Source organism: Fulmarus glacialis, unplaced genomic scaffold (assembly GCF_000690835.1).
Source record: "Fulmarus glacialis isolate BGI_N327 unplaced genomic scaffold, ASM69083v1 scaffold1321, whole genome shotgun sequence".
Classification (NCBI taxonomy): Eukaryota; Metazoa; Chordata; class Aves; order Procellariiformes; family Procellariidae; genus Fulmarus; species Fulmarus glacialis.
Window position 1 is genome coordinate 108,189 of NW_009193193.1, and position 21,159 is coordinate 129,347.

Here is a 21,159-nt window from a genome sequence, read left to right on the forward strand (position 1 = left end):
GTCTACACATCCCTGCTAACAACTTTTCTTAAAAGGTAGAAAAAGATACGGAGCCATAGGAAATGCTTCTCTGAAGTTTCACTAATGAGGAAGCAGATCTTAAGGCTCTTGCTGCTATTGGACTCATTTGTATTTTTTATGAGCTGATGTACTAGTGGGTAGAAAAGAGACAGACTCTCTGCTGGCAGATTAACCAGCCCTTTAAGGGTGCCTGCTATTAATTTTGGTTATTCATCTGCACATCTGTCTCTGCCCAACTGTGTCATGACTATTGCTCCTTGCAGCTCACTTCATTTAACCAGAAGCTTTTCACCACTGAAATCTGTCAGCTTGTTTTGTTCTCTTACAAGATCTAAACTCTAGTTATAATCTACTTGAAGATCAGATCTTTCATTTCCACTACTGGGAATAAAATGATCTCTGATACTAGAAATTTTAGTTTAGTTATAGTTATTGACCACGTGTTTATTCACCATATGTTACTGACATGATGGTTCCTGACAACAATTGGTACCTCTATTATTTTCCTTAAGAAAACATTCTTTGCTAACCTCCAGACTGTCCTAGCTGTGGCTCTAACGGAGTCAGACTGTCAAAATCTCTGAATGGAATACAGGTTAAACCCTCTGTTGCCTTAAAATTTCATAGACAATTCCCCTATCTTCCACTGGAGGAAAGACTAGCTTGTACCAGCTTTCACACAACAGATACTGTGTTCTCAACTGGAGAATATTTCCCTTTGTTTTGCCAAAGCTTGTCCCTCTTATGCATCTTAATACTAAAGGAACAAGGCATATGATCTGTTTCTTTAATGTCTTCACTTTTATTTTCTAGAGTCAATCTGACTATAATAATTGATTTTGGATTGTTACTACCACCTGCCTACAAAGTATAGTACATTATTATTTCAGAAAGAATATACAGAACATTACTGTGCAGTTCATTTAAGCTCTGCGCCTGTCTCACTACTGCTTCGTTCACTTAGGGAACCAGAGGAGTTTTCTCAAGCATTCCATAGATCTGGCAAGTAGGAGCCTGGAATCTGCTATTCTTTACCTTGAGCCACTATAAACTCTTACTTATACAAATAGAAGACTGCTAATAGACTGTATATTATCCACGCCTGCCCTTTACGAGACCGCAATATGACTGCTTTGTGGTTCACCTGATTTAGAAACAAGTGATGTAGCAGAGTTGGGATTAGATCACATCAAATATATTCTGTTTGCATTTACATTTGCTTTCATATGAATTCTACATTAGAAGTACTTATGGTCCTTCCCATCTAAGAAACATGCTCCAACCACAATGGTCAATGTCAAAAGAACCACTTGGTACAGAAATCAGTTCTTTCCTTAGTGAGGCAGGATACCTGCTCTCAATGTGAGTCTTTTATCTGGTGTTCATTTATTCTATCACTATTCTTATCAGTCTGAGGGTTAACCACCTGAAGGAATATAACTGAAGAAGACTTTCTTCCTCTCATAGTTTTGCCATATTTACTACAATACAGGGTTCTCCAAATCAGGCTATTTTCCTTACACTCTCTTTCAAGAAACCCCCTGCTTGCTTTGCGATGCTAGAATAACACAAAAAAAAAACACAACCACTGCAAGATTTTGTCTGTGGATTACCATTTATCTATCCTTTCAAAAATATTTTCAATTTATCTTCAGTAATACTTAATACCTATTTGTCCAATTTGGTTATTTACACAGAAATTTTAGCATTTGGAGTCATCTAGTCTAGATGGAAACAGGCACACTGCAAAGCTCTAACCATTAGCAGTTTTTCACAAATTGTATCACCATGTCTCTTTTGTGCCACAGCAAATGGAGCCACTTTATTATGAATGATAGATAAAACTGACAGTCTGCCCGGATGCATTAGATCCATCATAGGGCTGACTTGCATAGGATCAAAGAAAATAAACCACCATAGATACACATATACTATCATCAAAAAAATGCAGGGTAGGAAAGAAGCTGTTTCTTATAAAAGTAAGCTTCCATATCACCTATATCTGGGATTTTTACATGCCCTTCCATAGACTGGGGTAGACAACTTTTATAATCAAATTTCAGTCAAGGATGCACATATACGGTCACCATTATTTAAAACAAGCTAAAAATTTAGTGGTTTTGTGAACATTTCTACAAGCAAATTCTATTCCTACACTATTTATAGAAGGCAAACACAAAACTAACTGAAGATCAGCTGAGACAAATTTAGTGTCTTATTTTAGTGAATATTAATTTATTTTTTGAGGTCTGAACAGATTACATATAACAGGATGTTAATATGGACGTCCCTTCCTGAAAAGATTTTTCTTCTCCTAGTGTCTCCGCTTGATTCAATAGTCATTATTATGGACTGTGAGATAATATTTTCCTAAAGGTGAAGAAAACAAAATAACTTATTCCATGATTTCTCTGTCTTTCTGCTATCTCCTACACAGGTTGCTGTGATATATCATTTTTCAGAAGAACTCCCTCTGTATTTCTGTATTCTATGAGGAATATTAAGAAGTAGGCTGCAGGTCAAGATTTGTTCTATCTGATTGGATGTGTGTGGCCTCTGAACTGAGAGTTAATACCAATACAGATACCTCATAGAATAGAGTTTTTATTCACAAGTTTCCTGCAATTTTTAAAGAGAAAAAAGTCATTAAAAATGAAAGATTAGATCTTAAATTAATCTTTAAAATAATCCCTGAAACAGAGTCAGACCAGAACAAACAAGCTTCTGATATTTATTGCCAAGCATGCTAGTAAATATGATTCAGAACTGAAAACACCTTGTAATATTTATACACAAAAGGCTAAATTTAAGACACCAAATTACAAGGACCAGCGCCAGTGCATCCCTGGACATATATGAAATGATAAAAATAAATACACAGCAGCCTTAAAGTTCTACTCCTTTTGACATATCAGTATAATCTTTATGGTAAAATTACAAAGCCTAGGTTTCTCTGAAAACAGAACAATTTTGTATATTATATGAGACGTGGTTTGCTCTTGGAAAAAGAGAACGAGGAAAATTGTTAGATTTCTTTGTTAAGGGAGTGAGGAGGAGTGAAAAGGAAGAGAAATTACTTCAGTGACTCAGAAGATAGCTACAATCTTTATTTTTAAGAAAAAAAATAATAACTGGGGAAAAAACGGGCAGAAGTAAGAACATGGATTCAAAGAGACATTCTGAATCACCAAGTCTGGTTGCTTCTGGAAACCTGAAAAGGGTAAAATTAAACCACAAACTAATTCTTAAGGCATAAAATTGACTAAGGCCTATCCCTTTCTATATGCCAAAAACCAGTGATTTCACATGGAAGTCTTTCAGAATGTCCCAATTACTACTTGACAAAAAGGCCCAGAAAACAAACATGGATCCTTTCCTTTGAAGGGGCATCTGAATCTTCTGCCTCACACAGAGATTGCAGGAAAAGTATTATCAAAATGAGAAAATTCACATATATGAAGATGCTAGACCAAGCCTTCTGCTATGTGGCTCCAGCAAGGTAACAATTTTGTAAATGGGACATACAGTGTCTAAGCACTTCAAACAATATCAGTGTTCAAAGGAATTTTTATACCAATCTTTCGTGCCTATGTTCAAAAGATTTTTTTTATTTTGGTTTGGTTTTTTGTTTGTTTGTTTTTAACCTGTTCAAACTCTGGAACTCTTGCCTGAATCAAAACATGCGACTAAATATATCACTTCCCAGTGGCAAAATAAACATCTGTAATTATTCTAAGTAAGCCTCAATTGGCATACTACTGTCACAGGGACCCTCTTAACGTCACACAATGCAAACATTCTGGAGGCACACAGGAATTGTTCTGGCTACCTTGTGTTTTATTAATCACAGCTGCTACAAAATCTGTCTGAAAATGCTAACAAGATGCCCAAGCAATGGCAACCCAAGGGGTGTTTGACTCAGTACTGCACTAGAAGTAGCTTCAGAACTGTGGAGAGTACGATCCTCAACTTAGGAGACAGCCCTGTGTTAAAGGGCCAACAGAGTGAGCATTAGAGTGTCTTGGTTACTTAATATAATTTTATAATTAAGGTAGCCCCAATATTGGAACTCTACTCTTACTAGCACGTTCTTTGTTTCACATTTCTGAGAAATAAGTTACAGACATGAAAATAAGGTTGTAAGGTAACCTAAAGGAAAAAAAAAAAACCCAGCAGTTTCAGGCAATGAAATATGGCTATCATTAATTACATGTATTTAGTTTGAAAAAATAAAATGGAATCTATACTATACCCCAGTTCAGAATTCCTATGGTAAGTATACATGGCCTTCACAGAATTCTTTATATTCTCATTAGTGAGTTTTACAAATGAAAGTAGTGGCGCTACGCTTTTCTTAGGGTATTGCTTTGACATGGGATGATAACAGTCCCTCCACTACATATTCAGAAATCTAAAAGAACAAAAGTGACGGGGTTCCCTTTCTGACCAAACAAAACCACTCTTGATGTATTTTATGGACATATATTGACAGTCTATGTTTTCACATGTGTGAAGAACTTCTAAAAACTTAGAGAGATTAAAGTAGTTTTCATGAAAATAGCTTTAGTTCACAAACAAGAAATGACTACATGAAGCTAGTGCAAAGGTAAAAGAAAAATATTTCTATTAGCGGAAAAGGCAGTAATACTGGTGCAACTGAACATTTAAAACTTATCTTAAAAGAATCTAATTTTATTGAAAAAAATATATAGTCCAAACAGCAACAAGATTTTTAGACTTCACAGTTTCTTATATTCTACTATCTCTCTGATATTAAATAAAAGCAATCATTGTTGCATTTATAATGTTATTTACAGCTTGCTATTTTCTAAAGATACATTTAAAGCTTTCAGCTTTAAAATATGTATTGTTCAAAATCTCAGAAAAAATACTTCCGCTGGCAAAGAACGAGTCATTTTTTTCTTGCTGATATGCTGGTTGTGATCCACATGTATTTTGTCAAAATTTATCCTCACAAAACAGTAAAATCAATAGAAAAAACTCTAGTGAAAGACACCTGCAACGAAATATAGAGTGAATGCTGTCAATCTGCTAAACAAGAAAAAGGAAATTAGGGGTGGACTGGCTGCTGGGAGAAGTACCATCATACGTTTAAATTAGCATTTTCTTAATTAAATTTATTTGTAAACAAATCTTGAAACACAGTGCATCATTTGTGTTCTAATATTTTCTGAACAAAGATAAAGTCTCTGTAATATGGATTTTGACAGCTAAATCCACAACATAATTAAAAGGTAGCAAATGAAAGACTATCATTTACAATAAAACGTGAGCTTGTGAAATGATTATCTCCTTTAACTGGGGTTATTATACCTTTCTTTAGAATTATAAATCATTCTTTAAGCTAATAGAATTTTATATTTGTTCAGCACTTTCGAACAAATTATTCTCAGATTGTTTCATATTAGTACCTACCTTTTTGCTTTGACTTTCCACAGCACCACTGAACCATTTGAGAGGTATTGAAATAATCAACATTTATTCTGATCAGCAAAATTCTACCCTCCACTCCACGTTCATTTTATGTTGGGTTCCTTAGATGCCCACATCAACGGTTATGATAAATAGTTAGTATGCACACTTCCCCAAAACATGCCAAGATGTTGATTGTTCTCCATCAGACTCCTGAGCAACTCAGAAATAGCTCAAAAAATATTCTTAAATTTCTATCGTCAGACCTTCCTTCCCCAAAGGAATGAGAACTGTGAAAAAACAACTATAGTTCTATTTATGTTAAAAAAAAAAACAAAACAAAACAAAAAAACCCACACACACAAAAAACCACACACACAAAAAACCCCAAAAACAAACCAAAAAACAACACAAAAAAACCCACGGCTCCCCAGGGATGTACTTCTGTAGCAATGGGAATTAGCATGCATTACTTTATAGCAGTACGTTCTGCATGCTTAGCTCTTTAGTATATAAAGTCACTTCATCAACCCAATTATTTCTTTTTTTTCCTGTTTTTCCCCCAAAGTAACTCTAAACTACTTTAAAACACCTTCATTACAGAAATGATTCAACCAGCACTGCTGCAAACCATAGAAATGTAAAAGCTGTTAAAAATGTATTAAATGCTGTCCATGCCACAAGGGTACTAGTGTAAAATAACCTTAAGTTTAAAGGCTCCCTATGAAGGCAGAACAGTAATCTGCTCTGCTTCTCCTAATGAATAACAAATGGGCCTTCACAATTCATTTAGTTCAGTACAAGCTGCCATTACAACCCATTTTGTTTTTTTAACTTTGTGGTAATGTATCATCTTGCCTGACTCTATGTCATCTTCTTGAAGGTCACCAAAGGTATGTAACTCCACTCTTAATAATGAAAAAAAGGAGGAAGGAAAAAGAGATATGACAAATTTTGACAAAGCACCAACCAGTCCATTCCGATATACTGTATCACACAGTGAGGCTCATACTTCCCACACAAAAATGCTTCCTGTTTTGTAAAGAAAGTCAGAAAATCACTGAAGTTTTCAAAATGTGTGTTTTTCAATTAATAACTAAAATACAACAATATCTGGGAAAGAATTCTTTGCGTTTCTATTTACTTACTCTTGATTTTTGTTATGCCCTAAAATATAACCTGAATCTGAGCATTCAAAAAGGAATTAAAAGACCACGAATATTTATCTTTATTTCACAGGTATTTAGAAACATGTATTATGTTGCTATGGACAATTAGCCTTTTATCCAATTTTAGTTGGTAGTTTAACTCACCCACCCTAAGGTTTTAATTATCCCCTCAGTCTGCATGCTTAGGCCTCAATTCATGCAGCTGGAAATCTGCCTCAGTGATGTTATAACCTTGTTAATGTAACAAAAGAGGAGTTTACTTAAAACTGTACTGACTGTGGACTTAAGCCAAATTTACTTGAAAGAGGAAAGAGACTGTCAAAAATCCTACAATAAACACAGAAATGCAGTTCTTTCATAACCTTCACCTTAATTCATATAGACAAGCAATTTACATGTAAGTGGATTCATATGGCCTGTGAGGGGCCTCCTCTCTGGAGCTGGACTATTCTTTGTACCCTACCCCCATCTTTAACAAAAAAACATCCAACAGCTCACTTTACAGAAATGGCAGAGTATCTGCAATCTTTTTTAATCACAATAAAACATAATTAAGATAAACATTTATAAAGCTAGTCAGTATCAATAAAGGGAGCATAATTTCATAAAGCCAATTTCAAGTAAGTTCAGCTAGTCCTTTGTCAAATACATATTTTAAATTCAATAAAGGTTTTATTGGAAGAGTGTAAAGTTGCACTTCTAATGAGGTAATAGTTACATTAGCCTTAAGTGGAAGTTGCTTGTCATATACTGATATCCCCCATTCATTTAGTTGCCAAATTACAGTAGGGATTTCCTAAGTTCATCTGTTAATTAGATTCATTTTTAGGCTAGATACTAACAAAAACCTACATCAGACTAAACAAAACATCATGGTACTGAAGTGTTGAAGGAAGATCTTTCTAAGAGAGAAAAAATATAAATTATATTTCTTAATACAACTGTGAAAATACTGTAGGTAATTTTCATCCTGATTGGATCCTTGCACTACTTTTTTTTAAGAGGGGATCTGATGGGAGGGGCAGTAGTGGGTAGCTGGATGGTACCCATGTATGCATAACCACAAAACCCATAAAAGATAATCCAGGGGGTCGAGGGGTGTAATGGGCACCCAAAACAAAACTGGAAAGCAGTCAAGTTTCTTTCACGCATTCTGAAAGTTTAAATATTTTTCAACAGGTGAAAAGTCTTTTCTTTAAGCACATGAATGTCAGAGTATTTTCTGCTATGTTGAGGGTTACTGGATGCCAGATGATGATCTACCACACTTCTTGTGCTGGTCAAGATAGTCATACAAGACCTGGATGAGGTTGTCCAGCTCACAAAAATACTCATAAGTTATCAAACACAGCAAACCCCCTAAATAGCGATATGAAAATTCCGTATTTTGGAACTTTTAGAGTGAGGGGGTTTAAAAGCTCAGATTTCTCTTCCTATTAACTGCATCACTCCCTCCTAACCAGTCTTTGGGACATAACTTGCTATAACATGCAGACAGCTGAACATAACTACTATGAAGTCCCCTCACTACTGCTCACAGATTGATGCAATAAGGTCTTATGCTCACACCTGACTGCATTTTATCCAAAACTCTTCTAGCCTAAATAAATAAGGCAGGATATAAAATTACATTCTTATGGATGTAAATTTAAGTGGAATTTAACTGGAATTAGAATTTTGTTCAATAACTTGTATTCACAATCCACAAAATGTAAGGATTTGAAAGTACCTAGGCTAGCTTTGATAGGTGACCTACCTATCCTATAAAACCTACCTTTGTCATTTTCTCCTCAGTACCTCTCTATTTCCTAATCATAAAGAAAGCTCAGGGGGGTTGAAAAACAAAAGAACAAAGTAGTACATTTAATGACTGTCTCTGTTAGACCAATCTACATTTTCCCTCCCACCTAGAAGATGAGAACCATGTAAGCTAGTCTTCAAAGAATGCAAGATGAATTTGTTGGGAAGCAAAAAAGAAGAATCCCTAGTAACTAGAATGATTTTAGCAATATGGTGATCCTCAGAGGCCTGTGTGGCCTAATTTTGGTCAGAGTTGAATGCAACAAAGATAAACTACATGTTTGAGGTAGGCATGGTTAGAAACTGGGAAGAGTTTAACCACAAAAAAGTATTTTTACATTTCTAATCTAAGCCAGTAAATCATAGTTCCCCCCTTAGTATCTACATATTTACAAAACTAAAAGTGGATGGGTTTTGAGAAATTCACTATTAAATATGAGGAAAAAATATACCAAATCTTTCACTTGCATCCCCCAATATACTTTTAAAATACTAAAATGCAACATAATAAGCGTAGTACTCCTATTAGGATTATGCAAGCTTCTCTACAAATGCAACATTTCTATTTACCAACAATTGAAAAAAATCTTTCCCCTAACAATATTCTGCATAAGTTTGTGCTGTCACCAAGCTTTTCTTTCACTTTGAGAAGTATATCTATTCAGTTGAAGCCACTTCACCCTAAGGAAGCAAGCCAAGGTGTCCTTTTAAGGCGATGTTTATTCCTGAACACAACAGCTTCACTGTAAGACGTAGCACAGACTTATATAATGTACCTTCTTAAATAATGTACTTTCTTAAACAGGGCTTTTCTTTGCTAAGATACCCTGGTACACTGCACAACAGTGTGGATATAGCCAAGTTTGTTCACAATCAGAGAAAATTCAGATGAGCTCATCCTAATTTCCACTGTCATCACATAAGTCATGATCTGTCAGTCTCTGCTGAACAGCAGCACAACATTGAAAGTAGAGGTGGTGTTCATTAGAAATGCAGTGCTTCAGCACATTTTTGAGTGCTATGCCATATTTTACCAATCATATTTGAAGAATTCTCTTTTTACTACAATATTTCTACACTCAGATAGTGTTGACAGTGACAACATGATACATGTTTTCATTATTATCTTGTTTATTATAGTAATGCTTGATGGCCAATGAAGGATGGGAGCCCATTATGCCTGGCACTGTACTAATAAAGAGTACTGATCAGTCTTGTCAGGCTTGTACTCTAAATACACAGTTCAGTGGGAGGGCATAAACACCACCAGAACAAATAGTGTGAAGTTCTCTTGTATTTAAAATATGGTATGACTGCATTTCCCTCCCCAAAAGACAGAAACACTTTCACTCATTTCAAGATAGAGGTACAGACCTCTATGACAATAAATTCTTACAGGTGTCATTATATCAGTTAGATAAAAGAGTAAATCTTACTTGCGCCCTTACAGGCAGAGAGGCTGCCCCACGAGCTCACACCTTACAAAGCATGAGAGAATGCACATTAGAGAGCAAAACTTCAAGCACATCTTGCACCTTATTAGACACAAGAGAACCCAATCTGAGGAAACAAAGCAATAGGAACTTGGATTTATTTTTCCACAGCACACAGAGAAGTACCTGTTTTGCTGGGGGCATGGGGAGGGGGAGGAATGAGGAAGCACAAGAAGGAGGCAGCAGTGGATTTACTTCATAGCACCTAAGGAGTAATGGGAAGGCTAACCGAACCTTTCCCTTCTGCAACTGTGAAAGCTGATCCTGTTTGACTGCTTCTGGCTCTGTTCTCTCCTGACTTTATGAGACCTTTTCCTTTTAATAGAAAACATCATCATATACATCTCTAAGCACATTTTATATTTTTATACAATATTAAACAATAATCCAGTAATTTAGTTTAAATGATTCAAACCTTCAAATTTCTTTGGTTCTCCATTTTCAAAGATTTGAGTTTACATTAAGTTCAGCATTATCCCACTGGGGAGACCCTCAGTCATAATTCCTACCATTGAATTGCATGTCCTGGGTCTCAAGTATGCAAGATTTGCCACTGGAAAAAGGGAAAAAACCTGACCCATCATATTTTGAGGTCTAAAATGCAAAACCATCTGCTAGAATCATATTCAGTTGGCTGAGGTTAGGAATATGGGAGCCTGCAGTTGATCAGCACTGCCCTAGGTGTCACGGAGGCCAATGGGAATTACACTAAGAGCGTTTCAGTAGACAACGGTGTAATTCAGTCAGCTTTAAAAAAAAAAAAAAATCCATGAAACAGTAGCCTAACTTTTTCTTTCTTTTTTTACTTTCAGCCTCCTACTCCTTCCTTTCCGTCTTTTGAGCCACTTATTCTTTTGAGTATATTATCAGAGGTGGAGGCCTTCACATTCCCATGCTGGCTGAACTTCAAAACAAATGCCATCCTATTTCATCATTTTTATCATTACTAATTTTTTAGCTAATAAAAGCACTTCTAAGGTAGTTTTAAAACTAACCATATATACCTTTGTCAAGATCAGTAATTACAGAGTACAATTTTTTTTCTATAGTATTGTTCTTCCAGGAAAATGATTTTGTTGCTTATATTTTTTTACATAAAAAAAAAAAGTTGTGCAATAGAAACCACACAAAAAGTGTTCAATACTTAGCAGATATCATACAAACTTTTTCTTCTTTATGTAAAAAGTTAAGATTGCTAAACTCCCCAGTAAGTTAACGTCAGATAAAAATAGTAAGCTTCCTTAGAAAATAGAAACATACTTCAAACTATACCTTTCCTTTGGAAGAGTCCAGACCTGGATTTTCATTCTTCAGGTTTGTACAGCCCTGTTCCTTTCACCATTGTCCATGTTTCACTGAATATTAACTCATAGTCCCTTCTCAATTTTATATACTATCCTTCTCATCACTGCCCCTTTCTGCATACTATTCCACCTCACATGAATTTAGAATGCTACAAATCAAGATATAGCATGGATTAAACCGGTGTATTTTAAACCCTAACACATCTATAAATTAAAAAACAGAAAAGTATTTTAGTTTAACAAGGTTGATTTAAAAAAAAAGGAAAAAAGTGAAGCAAATGTAATGATTTTCAATTGCAATTGTTTCTTCAAATTTTCATTTGCATTACAAAAGACCAGAATACTCTGCATCTCAAAGTCCTTCAAGCAGCTTGAGACATCTGTAAACCTAAAGCGCTGTTAATCCTGTCTGTCTTCTAAGTGGTTCAATCACTAAAGAATGTAATGTAACTGTCATATCTCACTCTTATAACCTGCACTTTAAAGCAATCATTTTGTCACTTGTATCATTATGTAAATCCACTTATAAACTATAGGGCAACAGAAGACGCAAAAGGCTATTCACAGTGTGGCCATTAATCTTTCCAGAGTGTATTAGTTTACTTAATATAACTAATTCTCAACAACAACAACAACAACAAAAGATTTAAAAATCATCTGATTATTAACTATGTGCGTTTCAGTGTAAGGGAGCAATGTGGGAGGAAAGAGCTAATACTTCAGAGAGAAAATAAATTTTAGGAACATAGTTCAAGAACAACAGCCAAAGAGTATGAAGAAGTAGCCATTTATGGACCTCTTGTCCATGAATTTGTCTAATCCCTTTTTGAACCAGCTGATGCCACCCTGGCCTCTGTGGAAGCAAGTTCCAGAAGGTCACCAACCAACCACTCCATAAAGCAGCACTTCTCTCTCTTTTGAATCGATCACTGACTAACTTCAGCAAGTGCCTGATATTCCTCATGCTGGGGGCTCTGTCAAACAACAGTTCTACGTTCAATATATGCCTGCCTTTGAGATTCTGCAAACTTCAAACATATCCTCCCCCTGCCTTCCCCTCCCCAGAGTGAAGAGTCTTTAAGCCTCTCCCTCATAAAGCAGCTGCAGGACCCCCTTGATCTCTCTACCATTCAGGTTCTGGGGAAAGCACTCGAGGAATAAAACATCTAAGAAGTATTGCGGAATTTCCAACATAAAATGTTTGCTGGGGCATTGACTGTTATTTTTCTACTGAGGCAAGGTACCTGAATGGGTAGAGAATAATGGTGACAAAATCGGAAAGAAAAATGCACTACTAGGATACAGAGGGGCAACTACCATCCAAGTCCCTTTCTGCCTGGCAGATGCCTCAAGTCATATGGATCATAGGAACCTGGAAAATCATTTTTACAACTACAGAGCCAGAAGCTTAAACTTCTATAGTTTCTTGAGAACATTACTCATGGAAATGCATGATAATTAAGCCAAAATACTTATGAGATTAAGAAAACAGGTTGGTAAAAATGCAGACCCATTTTCTAGATCAGAAAAGGATGCTTATTTATTATAACCATAATATGTGTTGTCTGGAATATGTTTGAACTCTTTCTGGTTTGCCTTCATGCAATGCTTCTGTGACATAAGAAGCACTACTGCCATTCCATAACAAAGAGGAAGATATTGCCTTCCTGGGAGGGAAACACTTTGAAAAGGTTGTTACTGCACTCTCCCACTGTCTAAAAGGGACAGGAAACATGGAGGAGGCTCCAGCTTCCTTTGCTTCGATACTTGTATAAAAGCAGGCAAAATACATCCTCTCATATCACATTTTGGAGAAATCCTAAATTGATCTTACTAACTTTCAGTAGCAGGTGACTGACAATCTATTTTGAAAGTAAATTATGACCTTAACAAGAACAAAATGAAGAAAAGAAATGGCACACTTTCTTCCCATGCTGATGAAATTTCAAACATCATGAATCTTATAAAATAAAAAAATAAAATCAAAGTATGCTATCATTTAGTCTGAACATATAATACTCTCAAGTGAACAGGAATTCGGTGACACTCATACGTCTTTAAATAAGAGAAGCGCTTTGCCAAGTAAACAGTTCTCTCATTCTATTCTCACAGAGAGAAACATTTTATTGCTTTGTGCCCCTTCGTTGTTTACAAAAGAAAAATCTCTTCATTTTAGTCAAGAAAGCTTCTGTTCCAGAGAACAAAGCCTTCATTTGGGTTTCTCTAATCTTTATGGTGTTTGCAAGTTGGTGTCAAAAATGTTAGTCAAGGCATGCTGTGTTACAGGTCTGTGGGGCAAAAGCAGTCACAAGAGACTTTCCACCCAACTTAGGAGACCACATTACCATTCTAACTACTTCCTATGGAAGTCACAGTTGTATCAACATCCTGCTGTTTTGTTTGTATTTAACTTGGGATATGACTCTCTACACTCTCAGCATGAATCCTACAATTAAATGGAAGCAGTCCACAGGTTACTAAAAAACAGTCTACATTCGAAATGGTACAATTTTGAGACAATCAACTTGCTATCCATTCACTGAACATGTTTATAGTATACATTACCACAGTTGAAACAAGTCAAAATAATTCCTCTAATAAAAGTTTAAAAATAGTAAACTCCTTTCTGAAAATTATTTTTTCTCCACAGCTATTTATACACTAGTCTGTTATCTAACCTATTAAGTAAAGATATGTTAAAGAATTCACATTAGAGAAATTATCATAGCTATCTTTCTCAAAATATAAGCTGTATTAGAGCTGACAAAGTAGAAAAAATGATTTTAAAATGATCCTACTTTCAAAATAATACTTCACAAATCATCTAAGAAATCTGATCCTATGTATTTGCTTAAACTTCAATTCAAAGAGTATCCTTTAATGTCATGTACCCACTACTACTTATTTAGCCTAGAACTATCCCCAAGGTAAGTGCTGGCTCTTTTTAGAATACACTTGCATTTTAAAAAAGGAGCATAAACTAAGCATCTTTGCCCAAACCTTTTAGTTAAACACCTCAGTTTCCAGTGTAGGCAAGAGAAACAGTTATCTACCTTCTTGCTTTCCTTTCTGGAAAGAAGGGGGTGGGGGCAAAGCACTTGCCTAACTGTGACACAGAAAGAAGACAGTGTCTATAGGGAGGCTATTGTTTTAAGTGGTTTTAAAGAGCCAGTTTCTCCTACCTTGCTGTATTGCTTTCCTCATCCTTGCTGCTGTATGGAAGACCCCCAAAAATTAACTTCATGACTACATGCAAGTAGAGTCCCTACAATTTCATCAGGGATTTTCCTGTCAATGAGTGTCACACTTCTGGCCTGTGTATGCACTGAACAGGTGAATTGCATACACAATTACTCTGAAATGTTCCAGACGCAATGGATTTACTACACACACAGAAATTTCAGAAGCGCTTTTGACCATAGCTGTACCCACAGCAATGAGGAAGAAACCACTATCCTATGGGTGACAGAACATTTTGGAGTGGAGTAATTAGGACATAAATAAAGGAAAACACATTGAGTTCCTCTCCCTTTCCCTCCCCAAGTGCCAGTCTGAGGTGGTGATGGATGGAAATAGTAATAGGAGAATGTAAGGCAGGGACATAAGCTGATTTGTCCAGGTGCTGGAAACATGTCTAGATTCTCTGGGCATCCAACAGCCCTTGTCAGAGCTGCAGCTCCTGCTGAGCTGCTACACAGATGTGAAATCCCCAACTTCTACTCCAGTAAAATTTATAGATGGAAAAAAAGGGGTATGTCTGCAGAAAACCAAATGAACAATAAACTTCCTTATACTTCTGCCACAAGTACTTCATAAAGCATTTCGACTTCCCTACAAACTCTGACTGTGACTCTTTAGTTTTACACCTTACACAGTCTTCCCCTTAGGCCGTGATCCCTGACTTCCAGAATCCCTTCAAAGTCCCTCTTCATCCCTGCAATATCCTCAAAAGTCCATTATGAAGCCATGCTTGAATTTCCTGCACTAAAATGAAGGAGGGGACCAGTCAGACCAGGTGACAGACAAATGGACAAGACACATTCTCTTCCCTGCAACAAAACAAGCTTCCTGCTTAGTCTGTGAAACTGCTCATACTGTTTGTTGAACCAAGCAGATCCAGACCATGGTCTTGTACCCAAGACTGGCATCTAGTGGCAAATACAAGTGCCCTCTCCTTGTTTGGCAGAGCAGCTGAACCACTAACCCAGCATGTAGAAGTGCACTATGTGGTCAGCACTTCTGCAAAGAGTGGCAGCTGGTGGGACTGAATGCTTGGTCGAAAAAACATTTTATCCCTTCTTCCCACAAATATTTCATCCTTGACTATACACAGGTGCTGTTAAATGAATAAAGTAAACATACTGAAAAACAGAGATAAGCAATATTCATTTATTATTTTCAGTGAAAAAAATGGTGGTGGATATTCTTAAACAAAGGAAGGGATGTTTAATTTTATACTGTCACTGTAAGAAAATTTACTGCAAAATCTAATTTAAAAATAAATTTTGTTTGGACAGCACAGCAATGTTCTATTTTGGTATTGAATGAAAGGACTAGTAGCTGGTTATTCTATTAGGAGATCTTTAATGCTTCGTTACTGAAGTAATCTGATTTATTCCACATAAGGGAAAATATATATTCTTCTGGAAATTTGTAGTGAATTTCAGGGCAAAGTCACTTCCAACAAAACTGATTTAGCAATACCCACAGGTGATGGCATGAACTCTATCAAAGTCAAGGAAATTACCTTTCAAACTCTTGGCAAGAATTTCTTTCAGGATACTCTGAAAGTTTCAGAGCACTGAGTGTACTGACTTGACTGCTAAAGGAAACACTCAGTAATTAACAGTTGGATCTCAAAAATTAAGAATTCACAGATCTTCAAGTCAAAACATGAAGTTCAGTCTTGTTGAGGATTAATCCCACGGTCACTCATACTAAAGTGCAGTGTTTGTCACATGTAACTAAGTCACTGAAAGATCATCAAATTAATGCAAAACCACAAGGAAATAATTTTCTTTTTTTTAATCGTGTATTTAAACATATTTCTAAGTAGAGTAAACACCATAGAAAGTTAATTTAAGGGCTTTTAATCAAGAAAACCCCAGGTTTTGGTAACAAAGTTTCAGGGGTTTTGGGGGGATTTGGGATTTTTTGTTTTGTTCTTAACTTCAGTGGTTGCAGCTTGAGATTACATGCATATAATTTAAAAGTTAAACTAACAAAAAAGGTGATAATAATTTTTATATCTTTTCCCTCACATGCCATTAGAATTTCTTTTATGACTATTGGCTCTCCAGGTCAAACTTTATATCTTTCAAAGGGAAAATAATTTTGACCATTTCTAAAAAGATGATCTATCCCGTAGAGTAAAATCCGCTTTCCATAAGAACAGGTATTTATTTCACATACATATATAAAGCAATTTTAATATTATATAAATACTCATTTATCTATCTATACAGCTATCTAATTTTGTTACAAGCAGGTTTATGAGTTTTGGAAGGAACCACCATATAGGAAAGAACATCTTTGTGGACGCCTTTGTGGTCATGAAAGTATGCTCCACAAATATGGCATTTCTGAAACATCTGAAAAAAACCCCACCACATCACAGTGCTGAAACTTCTCCTACCCTCAAGCTCTTCATATTACAAAATGAATAAGCTTTTCTAGGCAAGCCTTGTGAAGTTCTCAGAAGACTGTGGTCCTTCTTGCGGACTCTCAGAAAGCAAAAACGATGTCTGGAACAAGTAGTCTTGATACATATTTCTAACTACCAATTTTTAAGTTCAGATGAATTGAAACATTTCTATGGATGATAAATACATTTTTAAAAAACATTTACATGCCTTTTGTCACACTATGCAATACAGAATTTTTTGAGATAGAAAGAGCACAAAGCATTAAGGCAATTAGGCAAAATGATGGATTTGAACACATGCTGCATTTTACTGTTAACATGTATGCATAACTTCCATTAATGTCAGTATGAGTTATGTGTGCACTGCTAAAATAATATGACCATAACAAAAATATTTCCTCCAGAACTAATATAGTAATATTTTTAATAGACATTTGGGGAAAAAAAATTCACATATTTAGAAAGCAACATGCAAATGCAAATCCTTCTCCAAACTTAACACTTTGGAATTCTTTAAAATAAGTCTTATTTTTTCACATGTTGGCATCAAGTTAAGAATAACTTGATGTTTATCTCCTTCTGTCCAACTACCTTTCATTTAAAGAGTACTTACCTAGTTTCCAGTTCAAAAAGACCAACCAGATAATGAAACAAGATTAAGCTGCTATCCATTTTTATTCTAAACTTACTTAAATAACTGCATGTATATGGGAACATGTAATGACAACTGAAGAAGTCATTTAAAACTGACAACTGATTGTAGCCAGTAAATTAAGATGGATCTTGGCAACGTCAGCCAGATGGGTCTAGAATGCAGAGTTATGTTTGGAACTTGAACATAATATAAGCATAGGAAACCATCATGAATGTTTTTAAACACACAGTTCATGCCTACTTAACTGGAAACTAGCAGCCAAAAACTGTAATCACTCAATATTAAATTAAAAAAAGGATACATAGAACTTATGGTCAATGCTGCCAATTAATAAATGATCTTAAAATATCAGAGAGAAGACACACTATTTTAGTGTATTACTACAACACAGAATTATCATTATTCTGTCAGTGGATGTCTGGGTCTTAGCTAGCTTCTACAATCTGTTTTTGAGAATACCTTATTCATAAAAAAAAAGTAATGCCATATTTAGTATACTCTATTGTAATGCAGCAGTTTTATAAAGTTTGTCATACACTTATTTCAGTAAGCAATTTCAAAAATTAAACTACTGTAATGAAATATCTGAATTCTTTCTAAAAGACATTTACTAATACATATGTATCAATTTATGTTTAGTATATCTTATTAAATTAAAGAATCTGAAATTAAGATTTACATTTAATTTACATTTAATAGCAGTCATGTAGCCCCTTCCCATACACAGAGCTCAAAAAAAATGAATAAGTATGTTCATTTTTGCTTCTTTGATTCAGTACTAATGTTGTTAAGGAGGCAGTAAAAAGAAGAAAAGTAAATACGATCATGTGAATTTCTGTCATTATTGTATTTGTTCTCTCTGTTTAGTAATATTGTGCTGTGATTTTATATATTTTGTTTTGTTCATTAACTCTATTTCCTATGTCCTAGGCCAGCAAAACCATCCTGATGTCTGACAACCGTATTCATTTCTTTCCATCTCACCACAAGCAATAGAAGTTATGTCTGATTCCATCTCCAATATGAACTCAGCTTTGTAACATATTTCACAGAAACTAAAGTTAGGATAGAATTAAAAATAGTAATAGAATTTTTTTTTAAGAAAGTGAGTTCTCATTCTAAGTTATTAGCTGAATCACAGATTTCAGGCGGAATGATTTATATATGAGTTAGAGCATCAGACTCTTAGAAGTAATGACGCAGGGCTAGGTAGCAGGGAAAGCTAGTAGAGGATTAGGTAACCCTCTGTGGCCTAAGTAGGAAGAAGTATGCATTATAATTAATTGTATTTTATTATTACAGGTTAGAAGGGTTTTGTTATTAACTTAGAATTTCAAACGAATTTGAGGTCAACTCATAATTAAAAATGAAAACTGTATATGAACAATTGCTTCTCTTGAAGACAGAAAAAAAGGTAATGGCAGAAAAAGTCTACATACTTAGCTAACAAAGTAGCAATTAAAAAAATCAAAGGCAAAAAAGAAAAATAAGAAGTCTTTTACAAAAGAAACCATACTAATGACTACTCAAAGAAAAAAAAAACCCGCACATTTAACTAGAATTTTTAATTAATTTAATTTTTTAGATGATTATTTAAAATTTTCTTCTAATTTTACTATTTTACTTTTAAAATTGATACTGTAAAAACACACTATATGTTTATACCTCATTTTAAATTCCAAACTATTCCTAACTTGGACCTTTGATACTGGGTCTTTCACTACTAGTACCATCCACTCAGTCCTTTATTCATACAATAGAACAGCTTTTATCAAAAGAGAAGTCAAACGTCACCATTTTTTGCCAACCTCACTTCCCAGACTGATGATACATGCTTTACACAGTTCTGTGAGGTTCTGTGTACCCAACCAAAAAAGTCACAGTAACAGAATTAAAGATACTGCTTTTTTTTTTTTTTGCCTATGTTGCTCAATAATTGAAGATTATAATAAAAAGAAAAAAAAAAAAATCTTACCATTAGGACAAAAAACAAGCATGCACTCAAAGAAACAGACCAAAGCACTATACAGAAAATAGATGACTGCATGAAATATACTGGCACTGAGCACTGAGTTATCATAGATGAATTAGTATGTACATATAAAAGAGAATCAGAAAACTAAAAAAATGTATCTGTTATAGAATGTAATATCACATACTATTCTAATTCATATGTGTTCCCATTTTTCTGTATGGATATAGACTCATTAAAGTCAAAAGCAGAAGTTCTTTTGATTTCACTGGAAACATTCATGCTTACATTACAGTATTTCTGCATCTATATTACATGGCAGCCATTCTTAAAACCTACTTTTGTAAAACTCTAGTAAGCATATGTTTCCATTTCCACTTTGTCTTATTTACAACAACATTATTAAAATAATTTGTTCTGATTATTTACTTTCCTTTAAAATTAAGGATATCTACAACAAGCTGAAGTTATATATGGCTTAAGTGTTTTGGGGGCTTTTTGCGTTCCTCAGTAAAACAGTTTTGAAATTACAGCTGTGAGTTTTCTTTGTTGAATGTTAACTACACACTTAGCAGCCTAGCCAAGTCATAACAGGTTCACTCTTTTTTGCCAATTTTAAAGATCATGTCAGAGCTTTAACATCCCATAATTACAGATATTTACCTTTATTGTGGGTAGGAAGTTAGATTTAAATTATAGGTCTATCTTCCTTTTTCAGTTCTGTACATTTATACATACTGATAATGTGTATGCAAATAGGTTTTTGTTCGTTTAGGTTCACAGGTGTTTTTTAACCAATTCAATGCAATAAACTTTGCACCACCCATAAAAAGTTAATAAACCCCTGTCCTTGAATTTGACACTAACTGAAACTCCAACATAGAATTCCCACTGAAAGATGGGGCTTTAGACCCTCAATTTCTTATGGAAGTTATACTGTGCTGATATTTTATTTGCATGTAACAAAGGACAGCTTTCAAAAAATTCTGCTCATGTCAATTGTTGACTACTTCTAAAATGAAGACTTTTGCATTTCCATATTTTAAAAGGAATTTAACAGTCTTACAACTATTAGAAGTCCTTAGATTCAGACTTAAACACCTACAGAAAAAAATCCCCTTCTTTTATGGCCAGAAAGTAGTAATTTTAATTTCTCTATAAATTAGAGAAATCAATGTACTTACTTCATTTCTAGAATTTCTTCAAGCTGTTTTCTTCGCTCTATTCTCAGGTTAGCCAGATGTGCTTCTTTTTCAGCCAAAGACTGCTGTGTTGAGGCAAGACGGGCTTTGGTAGAATCTAATTCTTGTCTAGTCTTTTCCAGTGCATTCATCAGCTCTTCTACCTAAGAGATAGAACTTTTTAAGCTCCATATTCTTTACAATAAGAGAATCTTAAAGCAATATAAATCCAGAAGAAAAAACGTCACAAAAGGAATTATTTTAAGTAAATAGCTGTTCAAATCCATTCCTATCTTAACTATTTTAAAAACTAACAAAAGTAGTCTTTAAATACCAAAAAATCTTAATGTTTCCATGAATTCATTGAGTAATAAGCAACATTTATACAAAACAGAACTAACACAGATCGCCAGAAACCTGTTTAACCTGGGCCACTGCCACATACAGACGCAATTTATAAATATTTTCTGCACCATTTATATTATCT

At 34.8% G+C, this 21,159-nt stretch overlaps 1 protein-coding gene across 1 annotated transcript in view; it reads right to left on the reverse strand.

The window, feature by feature from the left end:
• LOC104083737 (ERC protein 2-like) overlaps positions 1–20,836 on the reverse strand; it is a gene marked incomplete at both ends in the record, with an annotated part of 94,682 nt that extends 73,846 nt beyond the window's left edge. Inside the window, one exon of the mRNA XM_009587342.1 lies at positions 20,676–20,836. Coding sequence (XP_009585637.1) covers positions 20,676–20,836 — 161 coding nt within the window. The remainder of the gene's footprint in view (positions 1–20,675) is intronic.
• Between the last annotated feature and the right edge of the window lie 323 nt (positions 20,837–21,159).